Raw genomic sequence first — 24,620 nt, forward strand, 5'->3', positions numbered from 1 at the left:
ACATGTAGGCCTAGGCTTTTTAAAGATATCTCTAATGTATGACAAGTACTTATTTTTACATCGTTGGTATGACGCAATACTCTGTCAATTCATTTTAAATATGAATAACACAACTAAATATAGATATTTCATATGCTTCATGTCAATATAAACAAGTTCGTGATAGCATCTAGTAGATGTAATGATAGATGTAATGATAACCCTAGTGAAGCTGCAGGTGGACACCGAGTTCTCTCCCTTGATTGCCGACCTTGACCCGACACTCTGAAATCATCTGATGCAAGCGGTGTGTGCGGCTAATAACACCGATAGCATTTCATTCGTGATATATGGCAAAATAACAGCATAAAGTTCACCACATACATTCAAAGAGTCAAGAAGATTTGAAGGATCAACTTAAAGACAAAATGGCTGAAGATGAATCGGTAAGAAACTGAATAGAGCGATAGCATGCTTTCCCGAGAAAATCCAATATGGCGACGTCCATTGAACATGTGGAAAATAACAGCTGGCACCGGAATCAAAGATTTTAGTCAAAATTTCAGATTGGCCTATCTATTTCGGAGGCGTTCGAATGAATCAAATTAGTATACATGTACTATACTACACACTATGAACTTATGAGGTTATGTATTGTAGACATCGAAATATTTTGACATGCCTCAAGCCAGGACATTTTATGGTTAGAATGTGTCGCCTTCGTGAATTAACAGACTAAAACATTTATGAGGAAATATGTTGTTTCTGTATTTAACCAGATAAACAAAATAACGTATCTACCCAAAATAATTCATTTCTATTGTTCTACAAATATTCTAAAGATTGGCCTAACCAGGAAAAAAATTGTGTCAGGAGTTACTTGTAATATCTGTTTAATTATGATGATGTGAAAGAACCGGGGAAATGTGAAAGAACAGGTCAAAAGCACAATCCTATCGAGTGCTCCGACATGTACAGGAATCCAACATGGGTCATGATAATCTGGTTCAACCTCCTGGGCCTTAAATCTGTCAGCTTTCAATGTGACAGATACTTTTATGTACAAGTCACGCGGATTTCTTCAGATTTCCCAACCTTATCCCAAAACACTCGATTCTGCCACTGTTGGATTTTAGTTGGGTGTCAATATGGTAGAACAGGGGAAAACACCTTCCTGCTGAGTGATGACTAAAAAAATATAAGAACTGTGAGTGACATAATAATCCCCGGCCCTGCCTCCTGAGCATGCAATGATGCTCCAGTGGCTGAGTATCAGAAACCATAATAAAACATTGTCCACTTCCTTTCACAAGAATTACAATAGATAATGAACATGTGTTTAAAACTTGAGGCAAATCTTTCACATTTACTGTGTAGATGCTTTGAATAAAGTCTCCCTGAATCTTTATAAAGCAGAGACTCTTCATATTAATAAAACATCAGTTTCCTATATATGCTGACTAATTACAGCACAGGAGCCTGGAGTTTCTTCCAGTCACAATGCCAGACATATATTTTGATAGACAGTTACAGGGCTTTTTCTCACTGGTTTGGGAAAGGGCCTTTTTGTCTCATTTTGAGAAGAAAATTGGTGAATTGGGAAAGATTTTTTCAGGAGTAAACTGCAAATTTTGGGAATTTGGCTTAAATATGAAATAATTTCAATTGGGAATGGGGCCCATTAACGGCCCCAAAAAGCCCCAGAAAAAGCCCTGAGTTAGCGGCACTGGACTGGGTCGATCATCGTTGACCAGGTAGCAATATTGATATTAACAACTTCTCTGGAACAAAGCAAAAGTGACCAATTTGACTATATTGCTATAAAGGACAGTCCACTTCTTGCATTTTTGAAGATATCGAGAACCCCAGCCCCTAAACCAAATATAGCATTGCTGGGCAATAAAAGATAAACACATTCATGTTGTAAAAATAGGTTCTGGTGTCTTTCCTCACCCTTGAAGATCTATGTATTTTGTTATGTCTTTGAAACCTTTCAGATCACCACCCCATAACCATATATAGCATTAATTGCTGGGCATTAAGAGATGAACACATTCCTGTTAAAATAAGCCCAGGGATCTTTCCCCACCCCAAGGGACTTTAGGTTTCTTTAAACTCAATCATACTGAGTCTTGACTTCGTTTCTGGATTATGTCTTTAATTTGAAGCAGTTGTGATATACCCACCCCATAATCTGTCATACCTATAGCATTGTTAGACATTAACAAATATAACATGAACATTATTTTGATGTTTGCTCAAAGAAACCAGGTGAGCGATACAGGCCCTCTGGGCCTATTGTTCAAGATTAGATAAATAATTGATGTGAATACCAAATGAAATAAAACAGAAACATGATAATATCTATTAAGAAGCAGTTAAATTTGTTTGAATTTCACTTTCCTCCGTTTTCCCAACTTCACATTTTGTCGCATAAAAACCCAATTCAATGGACCCTGAACCTAGACGAAAATTTGTTGGAAAACCCCTGGTACCATATAACCCTGCAAAAATCTGATGAAATTTCTGAACATTGTTAAAAATACATGTGACATTGTAACACCGATTAATGATGAAATCATCAGTGAAAATATAGATAGCTTGGTAACAAATAGTGCTGTATTCATTGTCTCTCCAGGGATTGGCTTTAGATTTGAGTGTGATATCAAGGTTAGTAAGCTGCTGTTTCATTATAGATTAGATTTATTCCTGGTGCAAGGTGGAAATCTTCTAAACCAGACTCAATAGATTAGATTTATTCCTGGTGCAAGGTGGAAATCTTCTATACCAGACTCAAGACACAGTTATGTAATGTATGAAAGATCATTGAAAGTTACCTCTACGGTCAATGCATAATATATATTTGATCGTAACAAGTTCGGGATCAGGTTTGTATCATTAATCAACTGTGTGTTTACCTGTTTAGCCCGAACATGCACGCTTCTTCATATATGTGAAAATACAACCATATATCCTGGGCTTGTTGCGATTGAATATTTGCCTTTAGTTTCGAATTCCCGTTCCTCAATCGCCTTGCCTACTCCGAGGTATCCAAGCTGTTCATGCAAGGGGTAACAGAACCTCCAGAATCTAGACTAGAAGCACTACGTTGACTCTATACTTGATAGATGTCTTAGCTCTAGAGTTTTAAAATATTTCTTGGTTTTCCGAGTGTTTACTGTGTTTGTTTTTTGAAACTGTTAATGCTTTCCGTCAATATTAGGTGGTATTAGTTTTTTACTCGCCAATATTAGTTAGTAATGAGCACCTTTGTTAAGTCTGTATAACATAAAGGTCTACTTTTATATGAATTTATTTAGCTTCAGTATTTAAAGGACATTTCTAATGAAATCATTACAACATTTTAACAGCTGATGCTCGACTTAAAAAAGAAAAAGAAGAAGAAGAGGGTTCCCTTTGATATCGACAGTGCTGAAGCAACTGATGGCTCACCTTCCCAGCCAGACAGCACACCCGAAACACAAGAGGAACCAGAGAAACCAGAAAAGGCAGATAAAATAGATGATGGTAAATTTGAGGGGCAGATGATATGCAAAAATGAAATCTAAATCTGTTGAAAGATTTAACGTAATCAGTAAATTTAATAATCAGGAAACGTTCAATGACAAACAGCATGACATGACCTATCCTGAATATGAGATCTCTGGCAAAAAAGAATAAAACGGCTTATTTAGAGGTAAAACTGTGATTTACAATCACAGGCATAGCTTTCAACCATTTTGTACGAGTGGTATTATATCTATTTTCACTACATATAAAATGTAAATACACATATTTTCAAAATGTCTTAATATTTGTATTTAATGCATTTATATTAATATCAAAATTTTTTTTTTTTTTTTTTTTTTTTTTTTATTAAAAGAATTATTCTAAAAGAATAAAGTTTGAAGCTAATAATAATTGATTATTTATTATCGGTAATCAGATATATGAGCTTTGAATTAAATGATATTGATGATGAGAATGGGATCAGTTCCCACTGTTAAAAACTCAATGTAATATTTGATTTTCCTTTCTGGAAAATGTGTTGACAATGGAAACAATTCTGTTAAGGTCATAGGATCATGGAGGAAGAAAATAGGTTCCATTTCGTAGACAGACTATTTAGTTTTGAACCAAAGTAACAGTTGAAGGTATTAGGATTAAAGCATATATCTATCTACTCCTATACGTATAAGAGGTCTTAGTCCACGACACGGCGCCTGTCAAAAGTTTCTCGCCGTGTTGAACCTCTAACATGCATTGTTGGAGTAATATCTATCAAGACTATTTTTTTAAAATCAAAATTAACATTTAAAGGTATTATGATTAAAGCATATCTATCAATTTGTCAAGTTATTTAATTTGTTGTGTTGGTGTCGTTTGTCTTGGGAGAGCTTATAATGCTAAAGTACTTTTTGAGTCTGAGGGAATTTTCAGTTTGTGATGAATATATCTCACTAGAGCAAAGAAACCATATCAGTTACCCTCTCGAGACAGTTTGTTCCTTGCCAAATGATGGATACGACATACAAATCCAGATCTGTCCACAAGACTGGTGCCCATTCCTGAATCCATGTTCTCAAACAGGGCTCATAGTGGCGCCTATTTTAGTGGCCATGGCGACTTTAATTCGCCATTGGCGACCAGTTATTGACCTATAAGGCACCTGCATGGCCACTAAAAAAAACTGTAAATTTGCGATGTGGTTAATCTTTTAAAGGTTGCAGTCAATGCTAAAATGACATTCACAATCGAAAAAGCTACAGAGATGTTATACTGATCTAAAGAATTAAAAGATTTTTTTTTAAATTTAAGACAACTAGGCGACGTAGTTAGTAAAAATATCCACTTTGAACCTGTCAGACTGTATTACATTTCATTTACAGACATGTCCTTCGACTTCACAAATACAAAGAAAAAGAAGAAAAAGAAGAAGGCGTTTGACATGGATGATATGGCAGAAGCTTTGCCTGTAAGTAAGGGTTGTGGGTTTTCATTTTCTGTAAATACCATTGGTATAAAACTTACTAATATTAACGAACAGGGCTTTTTCTCACTGGTTTGGGAAGGGGCTTTTTTGTCTCATTTTGGGAAGAAAATTGGTGAATTGGGAAAGATTTTTTCATGAGTAAACTCAAAAAAATTTGGATATTTGGCTTTAGAATAAAATAATTTCAACTAGGAATTGGGTCCATTAACGGCCCCAAAAAGCCCTAATTAAAAAAAACCCTGATGAATGATGCCTGAAGAATGTACATTAGGAACACTACCGTAATATTTCAGTCAGATTATATATTAAAACACTATTTCATACTTGAGAGATCATAGGAATATCGGACAGAAAACGGATGTTACATATACCTGCAGGGACCAGGAAAAACTTTCACAAACACTCGTCCATCGTACTAGTGGCCTGGTTTTAAATACTCGTCCGAACAAAGAATTCACTAGTCCGGAAAAACAATCCAATTTTTGTTGAGCCATTTTTATTCAGACATCCTCGGACAACACCCATTATACTTACATGTCACCCGGAACACTCGGAGGTTATCGGTTATCGTACATGGACTTCCGATCTACAGATGAAGAAAGGCCTACTTACCTGCTTTCATGCAGAAATTTTACTATTTTTCGCAATAATCGCACAAAAAAAGAATACATAACTAACAATGCATCGATTGTTAAGCAATTTTATTAACGAATACTGAAATAACATAGAAAAATTCTACTCGTCCGACGGACTAGTTGACAATCAAAGTCACTCGTCCGTCGGCAAAATCTACTCGTCAGGACGAGCGGACGAGTGCTTTTGCCGGGCCCTGACCTGTATGTCTTGTGAATATATATTTTGGTTTTTGAGACATATGCAACACTATTTCATTCTTTAGAGATTATAAGAATATTTTTTTTTCAGAAAATCAGACTTAAAACTGATGCTGCATGTACTTATGTCTTGTGAATATATATTTTGTTTTTTGAGACAAATGTAATACTGGTTTATCATGTGAATATATATTTTGGTTTTTGAGACAAATGTAATACTGGTTTGTCATGTGAATATATATTTTGGTTTTTGAGACAAATGTAATACTGGTTTATCTTGTGAATATATATTTTGGTTTTTGAGACCAATGTAATACTGGTTTATCTTGTGAATATATATTTTGGTTTTTGAGACAAATGTAATACTTAATACTGGTTTATCATGTGAATATATATTTTGTTTTTTGAGACAAATGTAAAACTGGTTTTTCTTGTGAATATGTTTTTAGGTCACCTGAGACAAAGTCTCAAGTGACCTATTCTAATCCCCTTTTGTCCGTCGTGCGTCCGTAAACAATTCACATTTTCAACTTCTTCTCCAAAACCCACAAACCAAATTCTATGAAATTTTGCAGTAAGCTTCTATAGCTAAAGGTCAACCAAAATTGTAAATTATATGGTCCCCACCCCCCAGGGGCCTGAGGGGCGGGGCCAAAAAGGGTCAAATTGACTAAAACTTCAAAAATCTTCTTCTCTACTCTCAGATATGCTGGAATCAAACACTCTTCATAGATGGAAGGGTCTTAAGGTGCTTTACCAAAATTGTAAATTTCATGACCCAGGTGTTTCACGTTTGCCCCTGGGGAGGGGCTAAACTTTACTATAGTTTATATAGGGAAATCACATTTTTGACTTTAGTTTATTTTATTTCTGTTGGAATTCATTCTAATTTTGTAAACATTGTCAGCATGAGATGACAGTTTGATGGCATGCACATATTGGCCCTGACTGACCCCAAGGGGCTGATGGGCGGGGCTAAAAAGGGCCAAATTGACTAAAACTTCAAAAATCTTCTTCTCTACTCCCAGATATGCTGGAATCAAACACTCTTCATAGATGGAAGGGTCTTAAGGTGCTTTACCAAAATTGTAAATTTCATGACCCAGGGGTTTCACGTTTGGCCCCTGGGGAGGGGCTAAACTTTACTATAGTTTATATAGGGAAATCACATTTTTGACTTTAAATTATTTTATTTCTATTGGAATTCATTCTAATTTTGTAAACATTGTCAGCATGAGATGACAGTTTGATGGCATGCACATGTTGGCCCTGACTGACCCCAAGGGGCTGATGGGCGGGGCTAAAAAGGGCCAAATTGACTAAAACTTCAAAAATCTTCTTCCCTACTCTCAGATATGCTGGAATCAAACACTCTTCATAGATGGAAGGGTCTTAAGGTGCTTTACCAAAATTGTAAATTTCATGACCCAGGGGTCTCAAGTTTGCCCCTGGGGAGGGGCTATACTTTACTATAGTTTATATAGGGAAATCACATTTTTGACTTTAATTTATTTTATTTCTATTGGGATTCATTCTAATTTTGTAAACATTGTCAGCATGGGATGACAGTTTGATGGCATGCACATGTTGGCCCTGACTGACCCCCAGGGGCTGATGGGCGGGGCTAAAAAGGGCCAAATTGACTAAAACTTCAAAAATCTTCTTCTCTACTCTCAGATATGCTGGAATCAAATACACTTCATAGATGGCTTGGTTTGAAGGTTCTTTACCAAAATTGTGAATTTCAGGACCCTGGGGTCTCGAAGTTTGCCCCTGGGGTGGGGCTAAACTTTACTAAAGTTTATATAGGGAAATAACATTTTTGACTTTTATTTCTATTGGAATTCATTCTAATTTTGTAAACATTGTCACCATTGACGTGTTACTATAGTTTATATAGGTAAATCACATTTTTTAATATGCATATGTTGGCCCTGACTGACCCTAGGGGCTGATAGGGAGGGGGGGGGGGGGGGGGCAAAAAGGGTCAATTAAATAAACTGAAATAATTCAAATCTCAGGTGACCGTTAAGGCCCATGGGCCTCTTGTTATTTTTGAGGCATTGAGTTCATTAGAACAGGTGTAAAGCATTTGTAAGCATGATAACTGAGTGTTTTTTTGTTTTTTTTTCCCACTTGCGATCGGAATAAAAAAATCTGTTCAGTTGTTACCCCCTAAATAGGCCAAATCGACATAAAATTACACATGGATAACAAATCTCGGACAAACATTATCAATAATATCAAGATCATACATATGTAGAGGCAGATAGTTGACTGATCTTACTCAAGTTTTAACAAATTTTCTTTATTACGTATTCATGCCATCAGTTTATTTACCAATAACACTGTTGGTTAATTTTCCAAGTTACAAGTAAGTAAAATTTGATGAGTTTGACAACCTTATAGATATTTGTACCTACTTACAGGAGTCAACTGACAACACAGAAGCCCCGGCGTCCCAAGATACACAGGATTCTGGGACTACAGACAATATGACAGGCGATCTAAATCTTGACCTCCCACAAAAAAAGAAAAAGAAGAAGAAGAAGAATGTTGACTTCGAAGCGATTGAGGAACCGGAAGAACCAGAAGATGGTAGGAGAGTTTGTTCTATTGCCCAATGACTTCAGAAAGAAAAATCTTTATTGAATGTATTTAGTTTGTCAGCTTCGCTAGCCAAGGCTTCTGATTACGTTACACTCCATGAACCATTGGCAGATATAGTCGTCAGTTCTGGCCCTCTAGCGGAGATTCAAAATTACCACCCTTTACGCATTGAAATTTTCGACCAATCAAAACGAGCGCTACCGATTTACTTCATCGGTCATGTTTACAAACACACATGGAGGCTTGTGTCATTTTGATGAGATATGTGATCAACAACTTCTATCAATTGACCAAACACTGTGAATGTTTCCCCAAAGATTGTACGTCTCTGTATGACACAGTCGACAATGTAGTTCTGTACTGGGCACCGCAATTTTTGTTTACTGCGAAACCAAGCCTGAATGTAAAACACGATTTGATAGGATACCCTAGGATTCCAGGGCGTGACAGTTTAAACACGACTATATCCGCCAGGGTTCGTTGAGTGTAACATAATCAGAAGCCTTGGCTAGTGAAGATGCTAGTACGTCTCCTGAGAATGATTTTACCAACAGTGAAAACATGTTGAATTTCCTTGATGGGCTCCAAAAGATTTGATAATGGAACTGATGTAGATATTTCATGTGTCCAAGATGCTTGCCTGAACAATTTTGTAGATGCTATATTTCATTACAGATGATACTACAGATGGTAAGGACGATCGAGTGTCTGGAAACATTCCAGAGGGAAAATCCTGGTTGGGCTCGGATAGAGATTATACATACGATGAGGTGAGGGTCTTTATATTACCTAAGTGAGTGGAAGGATCACTAAAGATACAATTTGATGAAATTAGATGTATTTAAAATACTCTTCGATTTAATGAGAGTAATTGAAAAACAAAATTTGAAGAAATGAGAGGAATTAAAAAATATCCTTTGATGGAATGAGAGGAATCGAAAAATATACTTTGATGAAATGATAATAATTGAAAATATACTTTGATGAAATGAGAGTAATTGAAAAATATCCTTTGATGAAATGAGAGGCATTGAAAAAAAAAACCTTTGAAGAAATGAGAGGAATTCAAAAATATCCTTTGATGAAATAAGATGAATTCAAAACTATCCTTTGATGATATGAGATGAATTCAAAAATATCCTTTGATGAAATGAGAGGCTTTGAAAAATTTACTTTGATGAAATGAGATGAATTCAAAAATATCCTTTGATGAAACAAGAGGCTTTAAAAGAAATATACTTTGATGAAATGAGAGAAATTCAAAAATATCCTTTGATGAAATGAGAGGAATTGAAAAACACACTGAAGAAATGAGAGTAATTAAAAAAATATACACTGTGTTGAGGAAATAGTTGTTAAAGACAAAATCATGAGGTATATGTCATAGAAGATCACATGTGGTCGAAGTGATCCAGTGCACCTCTCACTCTGTTGTTTTTTTCTCCACAGTTATTATCCCGAGTGTTTGACATCATCAGGGAAAAGAATCCAGACATGGTTGCTGGCGAAAAGAAAATTTTCAAAATGCGCCCCCCACAAGTCCTTAAAGTCGGAACTAGGAAATCATCATTTGCGAACTTTTCAGATATTTGTAGATTGTAAGTAACATTTCAAACAATGTTTGATTAAGTGTGATTCCTTAAAAAGTTGCATCTACTTAAATTAGTATTCTGTAGCACGCTTGGTAGAGCAAAATGTCAATCCCAGATGCTCATTCATGCTCTCATAACATTGAAATGACCGTTGGACTGGGGGAATCCTTACGACACCATTATTTAAAAATAACTTCTTTTTTTTACCGCATGATATGACACCAAGCCACGAACGAGGCTACAACAATGTACACAACATATAAACTATACACATGGCCGTTGTTTACATATCGAGTATGCATGAACTTGCCTATATAATGCTTTCATTTGAACATATTAGCAAAATATTCTCGTAATAACTGATCAACATAAACAAACATACAACTAAATACTTATTCTGAAATATAGCAATATCAATCAATTGGTGAAGTGGACATTGTACCAGGAATACGGAAAAAGCTTATCAGCAATCCAATAGACATCAGAAAAACTCGAAATTGGAGTCTATTCCCTTTTCTTCTCTTGCTAAGTTCCAACAAATCAATTCTTCTCCTAAGTAAATCCTGAGGTATTGCTGGTTCCAGTTCTTTTTACGTTTCTTTTTGGCAGAATTTGTCTGCGTTTTGACAGGCACATGTTTTCCGCGTTCTGCCATTGTTGTTGTTGACTGATAACTCTCCTGTTGCATTGTGGGACTAATTTGGATAGAAACTTTCATAAATACATATTTTCCTTAAGTTTTGAATCACTATAATTTGTTTTTATGAGTTTCTTTATTGTCAAATTTGCAAAGGTACTTCCATTGTCTCAAACCTAATTCAGATATGAAATTCTAAATTTTATCCCTAAGTTAACACTAAAATTTCATGATATTGTCCCTAAAATTTGAACTCATTTTTTGTGAAAACGTGCTTGACAGCCTGTTTTGAGAACATGCCCAGGCCTCCTGTATGTTGTTCATTTAGGTAGCCAGCTGCAACTACAAAGAGAATTTGCAACTAACAAATGATAAATCTGGAGGAAAATTATGTACTCTGTTGACTTTCGAGTACAAAAACAGGATACCATTATTTCAAGTTTCTTGGAACAAGCCAGCCCCTTAAGATATTAATCTTGTTTGATTTGATTTATAAACTGCAATTTCTAACTGTTTTATTGTCATTACAGCTTACACAGACAGCCAAAACATGTCCTAGCGTTTTTGTTAGCAGAATTGGGAACAAGGTATGTTTGGTTTCGAGTTGAACCTAGTTGGACAATTTTCAATCTCTTCATGTGTTTTTTATCTCATTAGAAATTATACAATTACAACATTAAGTTCACATCTTCGGATCAATGTTATTGAATGTTGTACGATTACTACCGGGTAGGTCATATTTTCAGATCAACAATACTTGGTGTGTATGTTTTATAAATGAGAGATAAACGGAAACATTGATTGCCTGGGCACATGTTAAATATGACCTCCCTTTGTCATTTGTATTTATGTCCCCCCACCTGGTAATGTTTTTTTGTCCATATGTATTCTTCAACACTCCCTGTAAAAAAAGACTACTACTCTAGAACGAATAGAGGGAATTTGTGACACATAATATTAATTGTACCATAGGTCACTGGAGGGTAGGACTATTTGGGAATGTTGAATTTAATGACCTTCAATGTCATTCAAGGTCAAATAGGTTTTTGTGTAAAGAGGTATCATTAGGGGTTTCTGGAAAGAATTAATGTTTAACCATATCTTTTTCAGTGGATCTGTTGATGGCAATAATCAACTTATCATAAGAGGAAAGTACAACCAGAAACAGATTGAAAATGTTCTTAGACGATATATCAGTAAGTATTTATGCATTTGAAGAAAACTAGTTCCATACATTTTGTATTTCACTAGGTTTTTAGGTCACCTGAGACGAAGTCTCAAGTGACCTATACTAATCACCTTTTGTCCGTCGTCGTCTGTCATGCATCCGTAAACAATTTACATTTTCGACTTCTTCAAAACCGCTGAACCGATTTCAATGAAATTTTGCAGGAAGCTTGTATGGCTAAAGGTCAACCAAAATTGTGAATTATATGGGCCTGAAGGGCGGGGCCAAAAAGGGTCAAATTGACTAAAACTTCAATAATCTTTATATGCAGATATTTTGGAATCAAACACTCTTCATAGATGGAAGGGTCTTGGTGCTTTACCAAAATTGTGAATTTCATGACCCTGGGGTCTCAGGTTTGGCCCTGGGGAGGGGGTAAACTTACTATAGTTTATATAGGGAAATCACATTTTTGACCTATCATTTGTTTGATATCCTATTGGAATTCATTCTAACCTTGTTAACATTATCAGCATGGGATGACAGTTTGATGGTATGCACATGTTGGCCCTGACTAACCCCTTGGACTGATGAATGAGGACAAAAAGGGTCAATTAAATTAACTGAAATATTTCGAAACTCAGGTGACCGTTAAGGCCCATGGGCCTCTTGTTATTGAGATAGGTGTAGTTCCATACATATTGCATGTCACTAGATATTTTCTTGAGATAATTATCAGGTAATTGGTTCACTGATGCTATGGTTGATTCAGAAATGTATATTATGGATGTAGCTATTATCACCAGTAGAATATTCCACCAGTTTTCAGTAATACAAAAATGTTATGAGAATTATCACCTTAATTTGCAGAGGAATATGTGACCTGTCACACCTGTCGATCCCCCGACACCCTCCTTCAAAAGGACACGCGACTCTTCTTCCTACAGTGCGAGACGTGTGGATCAAGGTGTTCCGTAGCCAGCATCAAATCAGGATTCCAGGCCGTGACAGGCAAACGTGCTGCTATCCGTGCTAAGACTGCATAAATTTAAAAAATGGAATATAAATACGTAGAAAAACATTGTGTAACAAAACACACACATCAATAATGGACATACGGACATCATCGGTGGCGTCGATTTCCAATGAAGAATTTAACACGACAGATTTTGAGATTCTAATTCTTTCCATCATTTGAGTAATTCAAATTAAAAGTTTCAGTGATTGTGCATTCATAGAGTACCATATTCCTGTGTTCAAACCAATTTGTCCTTGGAAATTCTGAGTAAAGTTTCATAAATCAGGTAATGCAGCGATCTGGATATCAGTATAGCAGACAAAAAAAAAAAATTGTATGTTAGACCAGGTGCCATGTAAAGCATAGTTTTTGCAGCGAAGCTGATGATTGTTATTTTTTCTTTGTCAAAATAACTCCAAACAACTCTGAAACACATTAGCATACTTACAAGGAAATAAATAATACAAAGTATATTGTGATTTTGTGTAAGCATACGTTTATTAACTATTTTGATAAATGTAGAGAAAAAATTTGGTAGAAAAATCCTAATATTTTTAATCCAAAATGGATTCAGTTAAAAGACTTCTTTTGTCTTGTTTATTTACCAACTGGCAAATCATTCAAAAATAGATGCATTTGCATATCTATCCTCATTTACTGTAGGTGTAGGGTGGCGAGAGATAATTAATTACACAATTAATTGTACGTATCAGTAGGGGGGGATACCGTAAAACCTGTAATTAATTGATGCATATCCATAAGGGGTGGGGAGATAATAATTGTACAGATCCGTGTAGGGTGGGGAGTGATTGTAAGTTATACATATCCATTTAGGGTGGGGAATGATAATTGAATACACATATCCATGTAGGATGGGAAGAAATACTTATACATATCCATATATGGTGGGGAGAGATGATTAATCATACATATTCATATAGGGTGGGGAGATACATTTAAAAATATCCTTATAGTTTGGGGACAGATAATTAATTGACACATATCCGTATAGGGTGGGGAGAGATAATTAATTGACACATATCCGTATAGGGTGGGGAGAGATAATTAATTGTACGTGTCCGTATAGGGTGGGGAGAGATAATTAATTGTACGTATCTGTATAGGGTGGGGAGAGATAATTGTACAGATCTATATAGGGTGGGGAGAGATAATTAATTGTACATATCCGTATAGGGTGGGGAGAGATAATTAATTGTACGTATCTGTATAGGGTGGGGAGAGATAATTCATTTTTGTACGTATCTGTATAGGGTGGGGAGAGATAATTGTACAGATCTATATAGGGTGGGGAGAGATAATTAATTGTACGTATCTGTATAGGGTGGGGAGAGATAATTGTACCGATCTATATAGGGTGGGGGATATAATTAATTATACGTATCCGTGTAGGGTGGGGAGAGATAATTAATTGTACGTATCTCTATAGGGTGGGGAGAGATAATTAACTATACGTATCCGTATAGGGTGGGGAGAGATAATTAATTGTACGTATCTGTATACGGTGGGGAGAGATAATTGTACCGATCTATATAGGGAAGGGAGGGATAATTAATTGTACGTATCTGTATAGGGTGGGGAGAGATAACTAATTGTACGTATCTATATAGGGAGGGGAGAGATAATTAATTGTACAGTTCTATATAGGGTGGGGAGAGATAATTAATTGTACATATCTGTATAGGGTGGGGAGAGATAATTAATTGTACATATCTGTATAGGGAGGGAGAGATAATTAAATGTACGTATTTGTATAGGGTGGGGAGAGATAATTAATTGTACGTATCTGTATAGGGTGGGGAGAGATAATTGTACAGTTCTATATAGGGTGGGGAGAGATAATTAATTGTACGTATCTGTATAGGGAGGGGAGAGATAATTAATTGTACGTATCCGTATAGGGTGGGGAGAGATAATTAATTGTACGTATCTGTATAGGGTGGGGAGAGATAATTGTACCGATCTATATAGGGAGGGGAGGGATAATTAATTGTACGTATCTGTATAGGGTGGGGAGAGATAACTAATTGTACGTATCTATATAGGGAGGGGAGAGATAATTAATTGTACAGTTCTATATAGGGTGGGGAGAGATAATTAATTGTACATATCTGTATAGGGTGGGGAGAGATAATTAATTGTACGTATCTGTATAGGGAGGGAGAGATAATTAAATGTACGTATCTGTATAGGGTGGGGAGAGATAATTAATTGTACGTATCTGTATAGGGAGGGAGAGATAATTAATTGTACATATCTGTATAGGGAGGGAGAGATAATTAAATGTACGTATCTGTATAGGGTGGGGAGAGATAATTAATTGTACGTATCTGTATAGGGAGGGAGAGATAATTAAATGTACGTATCTGTATAGGGTGGGGAGAGATAATTAATTGTACGTATCTGTATAGGGAGGGAGAGATAATTAAATGTACGTATCTGTATAGGGTGGGGAGAGATAATTAATTGTACGTATCTGTATAGGGAGGGGAGAGATGATTAATTGTACGTATCCGTATAGGGTGGGGAGAGATAATTAATTGTACGTATCTGTATAGGGAGGGGAGAGATAATTAATTGTACGTATCTGTATAGGGTGGGGAATGATAATTGTACAGATCTATATAGGGTGGGGAGAGATAATTAATTGTACGTATCCGTATAGGGTGGGGAGAGATAATTAATTGATACATATCAGTATAGGGTGGAGAGAGATAATTGTAGAGATCTATATAGGGTGGGGAGAGATAATTACTTGTACGTATCCGTATAGGGTGGGGAGAGATAATTAATTGTACATATCCGTATAGGGAGGGGAGGGATAATTAATTATACGTATCTGTATAGGGTGGGGAGAGATAATTGTACAGATCTATATAGGGTGGGGAGAGATAATTAATTGTACATGTCCGTATAGGTTGGCGAGAGATAATTAATTGTACGTATCCGTATAGGGTGGGGAGAGATAATTGTACAGATCTATATAGGGTGGGGAGAGATAATTACTTGTACGTATCCGTATAGGGTGGGGAGAGATGATTAATTGTACAGATCTATATAGGGTGGGGAGAGATAATTGTACAGATCTATATAGGGTGGGGAGAAATAATTAATTGTACGTATCTGTTTAGGGTGGGGAGAGATAATTGTACAGATCTATATAGGGAGGGGATAGATAATTAATTGTACGTATCTGTATAGGGTGGGGAGAGATAATTGTACCGATCTATATAGGGTGGGGGATATAATTAATTATACGTATCCGTATAGGGTGGGGAGAGATAATTAATTGTACGTATCTGTATAGGGAGGGGAGAGATAATTAATTGTACGTATCCGTATAGGGTGGGGAGAGATAATTAATTGTACGTATCTGTATAGGGTGGGGAGAGATAATTGTACCGATCTATATAGGGAAGGGAGGGATGAATAATTGTACGTATCTGTATAGGCCGGGGGAGAGATAACTAATTGTACGTATCTATATAGGGAGGGGAGAGATAATTAATTGTACAGTTCTATATAGGGTGGGGAGAGATAATTAATTGTACATATCTGTATAGGGTGGGGAGAGATAATTAATTGTACATATCTGTATAGGGAGGGAGAGATAATTAAATGTACGTATCTGTATAGGGTGGGGAGAGATAATTAATTGTACGTATCTGTATAGGGAGGGAGAGATAATTAAATGTACGTATCTGTATAGGGTGGGGAGAGATAATTAATTGTACGTATCTGTATAGGGAGGGGAGAGATAATTAATTGTACGTATCTGTATAGGGTGGGGAGAGATAATTGTACAGTTCTATATAGGGTGGGGGAGAGATAATTAATTGTACGTATCTGTATAGGGAGGGGAGAGATAATTAATTGTACGTATCCGTATAGGGTGGGGAGAGATAATTAATTGTACGTATCTGTATAGGGTGGGGAGAGATAATTGTACAGATCTATATAGGGAGGGGAGGGATAATTAATTGTACGTATCTGTATAGGGTGGGGAGAGATAACTAATTGTACGTATCTATATAGGGAGGGGAGAGATAATTAATTGTACAGTTCTATATAGGGTGGGGAGAGATAATTAATTGTACATATCTGTATAGGGTGGGGAGAGATAATTAATTGTACATATCTGTATAGGGAGGGAGAGATAATTAAATGTACGTATCTGTATAGGGTGGGGAGAGATAATTAATTGTACGTATCTGTATAGGGAGGGAGAGATAATTAAATGTACGTATCTGTATAGGGTGGGGAGAGATAATTAATTGTACGTATCTGTATAGGGAGGGAGAGATAATTAATTGTACATATCTGTATAGGGAGGGAGAGATAATTAAATGTACGTATCTGTATAGGGTGGGGAGAGATAATTAATTTTACGTATCTGTATAGGGAGGGAGAGATAATTAAATGTACGTATCTGTATAGGGTGGGGAGAGATAATTAATTGTACGTATCTGTATAGGGAGGGAGAGATAATTAAATGTACGTATCTGTATAGGGTGGGGAGAGATAATTAATTGTACGTATCTGTATAGGGAGGGGAGAGATGATTAATTGTACGTATCCGTATAGGGTGGGGAGAGATAATTAATTGTACGTATCTGTATAGGGAGGGGAGAGATAATTAATTGTACGTATCTGTATAGGGTGGGGAATGATAATTGTACAGATCTATATAGGGTGGGGAGAGATAATTAATTGTACGTATCCGTATAGGGTGGGGAGAGATAATTAATTGATACATATCAGTATAGGGTGGAGAGAGATAATTGTAGAGATCTATATAGGGTGGGGAGAGATAATTACTTGTACGTATCCGTATAGGGTGGGGAGAGATAATTAATTGTACATATCCGTATAGGGAGGGGAGGGATAATTAATTATACGTATCTGTATAGGGTGGGGAGAGATAATTGTACAGATCTATATAGGGTGGGGAGAGATAATTACTTGTACGTATCCGTATAGGGTGGGGAGAGATGATTAATTGTACAGATCTATATAGGGTGGGAAGAGATAATTGTACAGATCTATATAGGGTGGGGAGAAATAATTAATTGTACGTATCTGTTTAGGGTGGGGAGAGATAATTGTACAGATCTATATAGGGAGGGGATAGATAATTAATTGTACGTATCTGTATAGGGTGGGGAGAGATAATTAATTTTTGTACGTATCTGTATAGGGAGGGCAGAGATAATTAATTGTACATGTCCGTATAGGGTGGGGAGAGATAATTAATTTTTGTACGTATCTGTATACGGTGGGGAGAGATAATTGTACAGTTATATATAGGGTGGGGAGAGATAATTAATTGTACGTATCTGTATAGGGTGGGGAGAGATAATTGTACCGATCTATATAGGGTAGGGGATATAATTAATTATACGTATCCGTATATGGTGGGGAGGGATAATTAATTGTACGTATCTATATAGGGTGGGGAGAGATAATTAACTATACGTATCCGTATAGGGTGGGGAGAGATAATTAATTGTACGTATCTGTATAGGGTGGGGAGAGATAATTGTACCGATCTATATAGGGAGGGGAGGGATAATTAATTGTACGTATCTGTATAGGGTGGGGAGAGATAATTAATTGTACATATCCGTATAGGGAGGGGAGGGATAATTAATTATACGTATCTGTATAGGGTGGGGAGAGATAATTGTACAGATCTATATAGGGTGGGGAGAGATAATTACTTGTACGTATCCGTATAGGGTGGGGAGAGATGATTAATTGTACAGATCTATATAGGGTGGGGAGAGATAATTGTACAGATCTATATAGGGTGGGGAGAAATAATTAATTGTACGTATCTGTTTAGGGTGGGGAGAGATAATTGTACAGATCTATATAGGGAGGGGATAGATAATTGTACGTATCTGTTTAGGGTGGGGAGAGATAATTGTACAGATCTATATAGGGAGGGGATAGATAATTAATTGTACGTATCTGTATAGGGTGGGGAGAGATAATTAATTTTTGTACGTATCTGTATAGGGAGGGCAGAGATAATTAATTGTACATGTCCGTATAGGGTGGGGAGAGATAATTAATTTTTGTACGTATCTGTATACGGTGGGGAGAGATAATTGTACAGTTATATATAGGGTGGGGAGAGATAATTAATTGTACGTATCTGTATAGGGTGGGGAGAGATAATTGTACCGATCTATATAGGGTGGGGGATATAATTAATTATACGTATCCGTATATGGTGGGGAGGGATAATTAATTGTACGTATCTATATAGGGTGGGGAGAGATAATTAACTATACGTATCCGTATAGGGTGGGGAGAGATAATTAATTGTACGTATCTGTATAGGGTGGGGAGAGATAATTGTACCGATCTATATAGGGAGGGGAGGGATAATTAATTGTACGTATCTGTATAGGGTGGGGGAGAGATAACTAATTGTACGTATCTATATAGGGAGGGGAGAGATAATTAATTGTACAGTTCTATATAGGGTGGGGAGAGATAATTAATTGTACATATCTGTATAGGGTGGGGAGAGATAATTAATTGTACATATCTGTATAGGGAGGGAGAGATAATTAAATGTACGTATCTGTATAGGGTGGGGAGAGATAATTAATTGTACGTATCTGTATAGGGAGGGACAGATAATTAAATGTACGTATCTGTATAGGGTGGGGAGAGATAATTAATTGTACGTATCTGTATAGGGAGGGAGAGATAATTAATTGTACATATCTGTATAGGGAGGGAGAGATAATTAAATGTACGTATCTGTATAGGGTGGGGAGAGATAATTGTACAGATCTATATAGGGTGGGGAGAGATAATTACTTGTACGTATCCGTATAGGGTGGGGAGAGATGATTAATTGTACAGATCTATATAGGGTGGGGAGAGATAATTGTACAGATCTATATAGGGTGGGGAGAAATAATTAATTGTACGTATCTGTTTAGGGTGGGGAGAGATAATTGTACAGATCTATATAGGGAGGGGATAGATAATTAATTGTACGTATCTGTATAGGGTGGGGAGAGATAATTGTACCGATCTATATAGGGTGGGGGATATAATTAATTATACGTATCCGTATAGGGTGGGGAGAGATAATTAATTGTACGTATCTGTATAGGGAGGGGAGAGATAATTAATTGTACGTATACGTATAGGGTGGGGAGAGATAATTAATTGTACGTATCTGTATAGGGTGGGGAGAGATAATTGTACCGATCTATATAGGGAAGGGAGGGATGAATAATTGTACGTATCTGTATAGGCCGGGGAGAGATAACTAATTGTACGTATCTATATAGGGAGGGGAGAGATAATTAATTGTACAGTTCTATATAGGGTGGGGAGAGATAATTAATTGTACATATCTGTATAGGGTGGGGAGAGATAATTAATTGTACATATCTGTATAGGGAGGGAGAGATAATTAAATGTACGTATCTGTATAGGGTGGGGAGAGATAATTAATTGTACGTATCTGTATAGGGAGGGAGAGATAATTAAATGTACGTATCTGTATAGGGTGGGGAGAGATAATTAATTGTACGTATCTGTATAGGGAGGGGAGAGATAATTAATTGTACGTATCTGTATAGGGTGGGGAGAGATAATTGTACAGTTCTATATAGGGTGGGGAGAGATAATTAATTGTACGTATCTGTATAGGGAGGGGAGAGATAATTAATTGTACGTATCCGTATAGGGTGGGGAGAGATAATTAATTGTACGTATCTGTATAGGGTGGGGAGAGATAATTGTACAGATCTATATAGGGAGGGGAGGGATAATTAATTGTACGTATCTGTATAGGGTGGGGAGAGATAACTAATTGTACGTATCTATATAGGGAGGGGAGAGATAATTAATTGTACAGTTCTATATAGGGTGGGGAGAGATAATTAATTGTACATATCTGTATAGGGTGGGGAGAGATAATTAATTGTACATATCTGTATAGGGAGGGAGAGATAATTAAATGTACGTATCTGTATAGGGTGGGGAGAGATAATTAATTGTACGTATCTGTATAGGGAGGGAGAGATAATTAAATGTACGTATCTGTATAGGGTGGGGAGAGATAATTAATTGTACGTATCTGTATAGGGAGGGAGAGATAATTAATTGTACATATCTGTATAGGGAGGGAGAGATAATTAAATGTACGTATCTGTATAGGGTGGGGAGAGATAATTAATTTTACGTATCTGTATAGGGAGGGAGAGATAATTAAATGTACGTATCTGTATAGGGTGGGGAGAGATAATTAATTGTACGTATCTGTATAGGGAGGGAGAGATAATTAAATGTACGTATCTGTATAGGGTGGGGAGAGATAATTAATTGTACGTATCTGTATAGGGAGGGGAGAGATAATTAATTGTACGTATCCGTATAGGGTGGGGAGAGATAATTAATTGTACGTATCTGTATAGGGAGGGGAGAGATAATTAATTGTACGTATCTGTATAGGGTGGGGGAATGATAATTGTACAGATCTATATAGGGTGGGGAGAGATAATTAATTGTACGTATCCGTATAGGGTGGGGAGAGATAATTAATTGATACATATCAGTATAGGGTGGAGAGAGATAATTGTAGAGATCTATATAGGGTGGGGAGAGATAATTACTTGTACGTATCCGTATAGGGTGGGGAGAGATAATTAATTGTACATATCCGTATAGGGAGGGATAATTAATTATACGTATCTGTATAGGGTGGGGATAGATATTGTACGATCTATTAGGGTTGGGAGATGGGATAATACTTTGTACGTAAGTCCGTATAGGGTGGGGAGAGATGATTAATTGTACAGATCTATATAGTGGTTGACTCAGATAAGGGTGGTAGGAAAAAACGGTGGGGGAGGGGGAAGGGGGCAACGGGAAGGGGGGGGGGGAGTGAAAGGGGGGGGAAAGAAAAAAAAGGGAAGGAACAAAAGGGAGGAGGAGAGAACGGAGAAGGGAAGGGGGGGGGGGTGGGGGGGGGGGGGGGGGAAAGGGGGGGGGGGAAAAGAGACAAGAGAAGAAAAGAGAGGGGAGAGAAAAGGGGGGGAAAGGAGGCGAAAAGTCAGCGCGGTAGTCAGAATGGTTTATGCTCGTTGAAGAAAGACAGGTAGAAAAGGTAGACTTGCATGCGGGTGAGCAGCAGTTCAATGTTTGTTTAATGTTTGAGAAGACACAGGGTCGTTGGGTTAGGTTGGAGTGTGGCCGGTTGAGGGGATGCGGGGTGATGTACCTGACCCCTGGAAGTGACCGGGGCGCTAAGGCGTCGCAGATCTACAACGGAGATACCGAGACTCAGTGGGAGGACGAGCCACGGATTTGGATGGGTTGATGGGGAGGTTGACTAAGAGGGGGATGCGGCCAAAGGCGTATGGCGTGAAAATGTGGGGACGAGAAGAAAAGTAAGTTGTCCAGATCTAATATGTGGGGAGAAATAATTAATTGTACGTATCTGTTTAGGGTGGGGAGAGATAATTGTACGGATCTATATAGGGAGGGGATAGATAATTAATTGTACGTATCTGTATAGGGTGGGGAGAGATAATTAATTTTTGTACGTATCTGTATATGGTTGGGCAGAAGATCAAGATTGAAATTGTACATGTCCGTATAGGGTGGGGAGAGATAATTAATTTTTGTACGTATCTGTATACGGTGGGGAGAGATAATTTAAAGTACAAGTAAATTATATAGAGGAGTGGGGAGAGATAATTACTTTCTATCGTACTGTATATGGTGGTGAGAGAATCATTGTACCGATCTTATAGGGTCTGGATATAATTAATTATACGTGTCCGTATATGTTGGGCCGGGATAACGTTAATTGTACTTATCGAATTAGGGTGGGAGAGAGATAATTAACTACGGAGCCGTATGGGTGGGAGAGATAATTAAATGTACGTATCTGTATAGGGTGGGGAGAGATAATTGTACCGATCTATATAGGGAGGGGATGGATAATTAAATTGGTAGGAGCTGTATAAGGGTTGGGAGAGATAATTAATTGTACATATCCGTATAGTGAAATGGGAGGGATAATTAATTAATAGGCGTATCTTATAGTGTGGTGGGTATAGAAAATGTACAGATCTATTAGGTGGAGGGTAGAATCATTAACTGTTACGTATCCGTGCTAGGGTGGGGTAGAGATGATTATTGTACAGATCGTATATAGGTTGGGGGGCAATGCATAAGATGTACAGATCTAAAGAGGGGTTGTGAGAAATAATTAATTGTAACGTATCGGTGTTGTTAGGTTGGGGAGAGATAATTGTACATATCTATATAAAGGAGGGAGCTAGGGATACATTGTACGTATCTGATATTGAGGGTGTGGATAAGATAATTGTACAGATCTATAGGTATAGGGGAGGGGGATCGATAATTAATTGTTGACGATCTGTATCAGGTGGTGTGGGGGGAGGATAATTAAAATTTTGTACGTCTCTGTAATAGGGGTGAGGTGCAGGATAATGGTAATTTGTACATTTCCGTAGAAAGGGTTGGGGAGAGATGAATTAGCTTTTGGTTTACGTAATCTGTATACGGTGGGGAGGAACAGATAATTTGTAATCAGTTATATGTATGGTATATGGGAAAGGAATAATTAATTGTACGTATCTGTATAGGGTGGGGAGAGATAATTGTACCGATCTATATAGGGTGGGGGATATAATTAATTATACGTATCCGTATATGGTGGGGAGGGATAATTAATTGTACGTATCTATATAGGGTGGGGAGAGATAATTAACTATACGTATCCGTATAGGGTGGGGAGAGATAATTAATTGTACGTATCTGTATAGGGTGGGGAGAGATAATTGTACCGATCTATATAGGGAGGGGAGGGATAATTAATTGTACGTATCTGTATAGGGTGGGGAGAGATAACTAATTGTACGTATCTATATAGGGAGGGGAGAGATAATTAATTGTACAGTTCTATATAGGGTGGGGAGAGATAATTAATTGTACATATCTGTATAGGGTGGGGAGAGATAATTAATTGTACATATCTGTATAGGGAGGGAGAGATAATTAAATGTACGTATCTGTATAGGGTGGGGAGAGATAATTAATTGTACGTATCTGTATAGGGAGGGAGAGATAATTAAATGTACGTATCTGTATAGGGTGGGGAGAGATAATTAATTGTACTATCGGTGGTGAAAGAGGAAGGTAGAGAATAATTAATGTGTACATATCTGTATAGGGATGGTGAGAGATAATTAAGAGTACATTATCTGTATAGGGTGGGGAGAGATAATTGTACAGATCTATAATAGGGGGTGGGGAGAAGTGATAAGGTTACATGTGTAACGTATGACCGTAGTAGGGTGAAGGGAGAGGATGATTATTGTAAGCAGATCTATCTAGGGTGGGGAGAGATAATTGTAACAGATGCTCTATAGGGTGAGGGAGACAATACTTTAATTGGACGGGTATCTGTTTAGGGGGAAAAGGGGGGAAGGTGTGTGAGAGATAAGTTGTACAATCTCTATATGGAGGGGATAGCTCGATTGTCGTAATCTTTTCGGGGGGGGGGGTGGGGTAGAGATAATTGTACAGCTCTATATAGGGAGTGGGATAGATCATAATTGTACGTATCTGTAATCTGAGTGGGGAAGATAAGTAATTTTTGTACGTATCTGTTAGTGGGAGGGCAGAGATAATGTACATTGTACATGGGGTACCGTATAGGTGTGGGGAGGAGATAGTTGAATTTTGGTATGCGTATCTGAAGGT

General features: G+C 37.2%; 1 protein-coding gene across 1 annotated transcript; it reads left to right on the forward strand.

Moving 5' to 3' along the window:
• The first annotated feature begins 227 nt into the window (after positions 1 to 227).
• Positions 228 to 13,149, forward strand: LOC117337650 (eukaryotic translation initiation factor 2 subunit 2-like). Its single transcript, XM_033898739.1, has 9 exons — positions 228 to 425; positions 3,351 to 3,507; positions 4,869 to 4,954; positions 8,235 to 8,403; positions 9,091 to 9,185; positions 9,865 to 10,013; positions 11,175 to 11,231; positions 11,755 to 11,840; positions 12,683 to 13,149. Exons 1-9 carry the CDS (start codon positions 408 to 410, stop codon positions 12,856 to 12,858), a joined length of 993 nt encoding a protein of 330 aa, XP_033754630.1. The 5' UTR covers positions 228 to 407; the 3' UTR covers positions 12,859 to 13,149.
• Positions 13,150 to 24,620: the final 11,471 nt, after the last annotated feature.

This window comes from Pecten maximus, chromosome 11, assembly GCF_902652985.1.
Source record: "Pecten maximus chromosome 11, xPecMax1.1, whole genome shotgun sequence".
NCBI classification, from domain to species: domain Eukaryota; kingdom Metazoa; phylum Mollusca; class Bivalvia; order Pectinida; family Pectinidae; genus Pecten; species Pecten maximus.

Bases quoted from the DNA above. Each gene is read 5' to 3' on its own strand.
- LOC117337650 (XM_033898739.1), top strand. The intron at 8,404-9,090 runs GTAGGAGAGTTT...ATTTCATTACAG, and splicing joins ACCGGAAGAACCAGAAGATG to ATGATACTACAGATGGTAAG. The intron at 9,186-9,864 runs GTGAGGGTCTTT...TTTTCTCCACAG, and splicing joins GAGATTATACATACGATGAG to TTATTATCCCGAGTGTTTGA.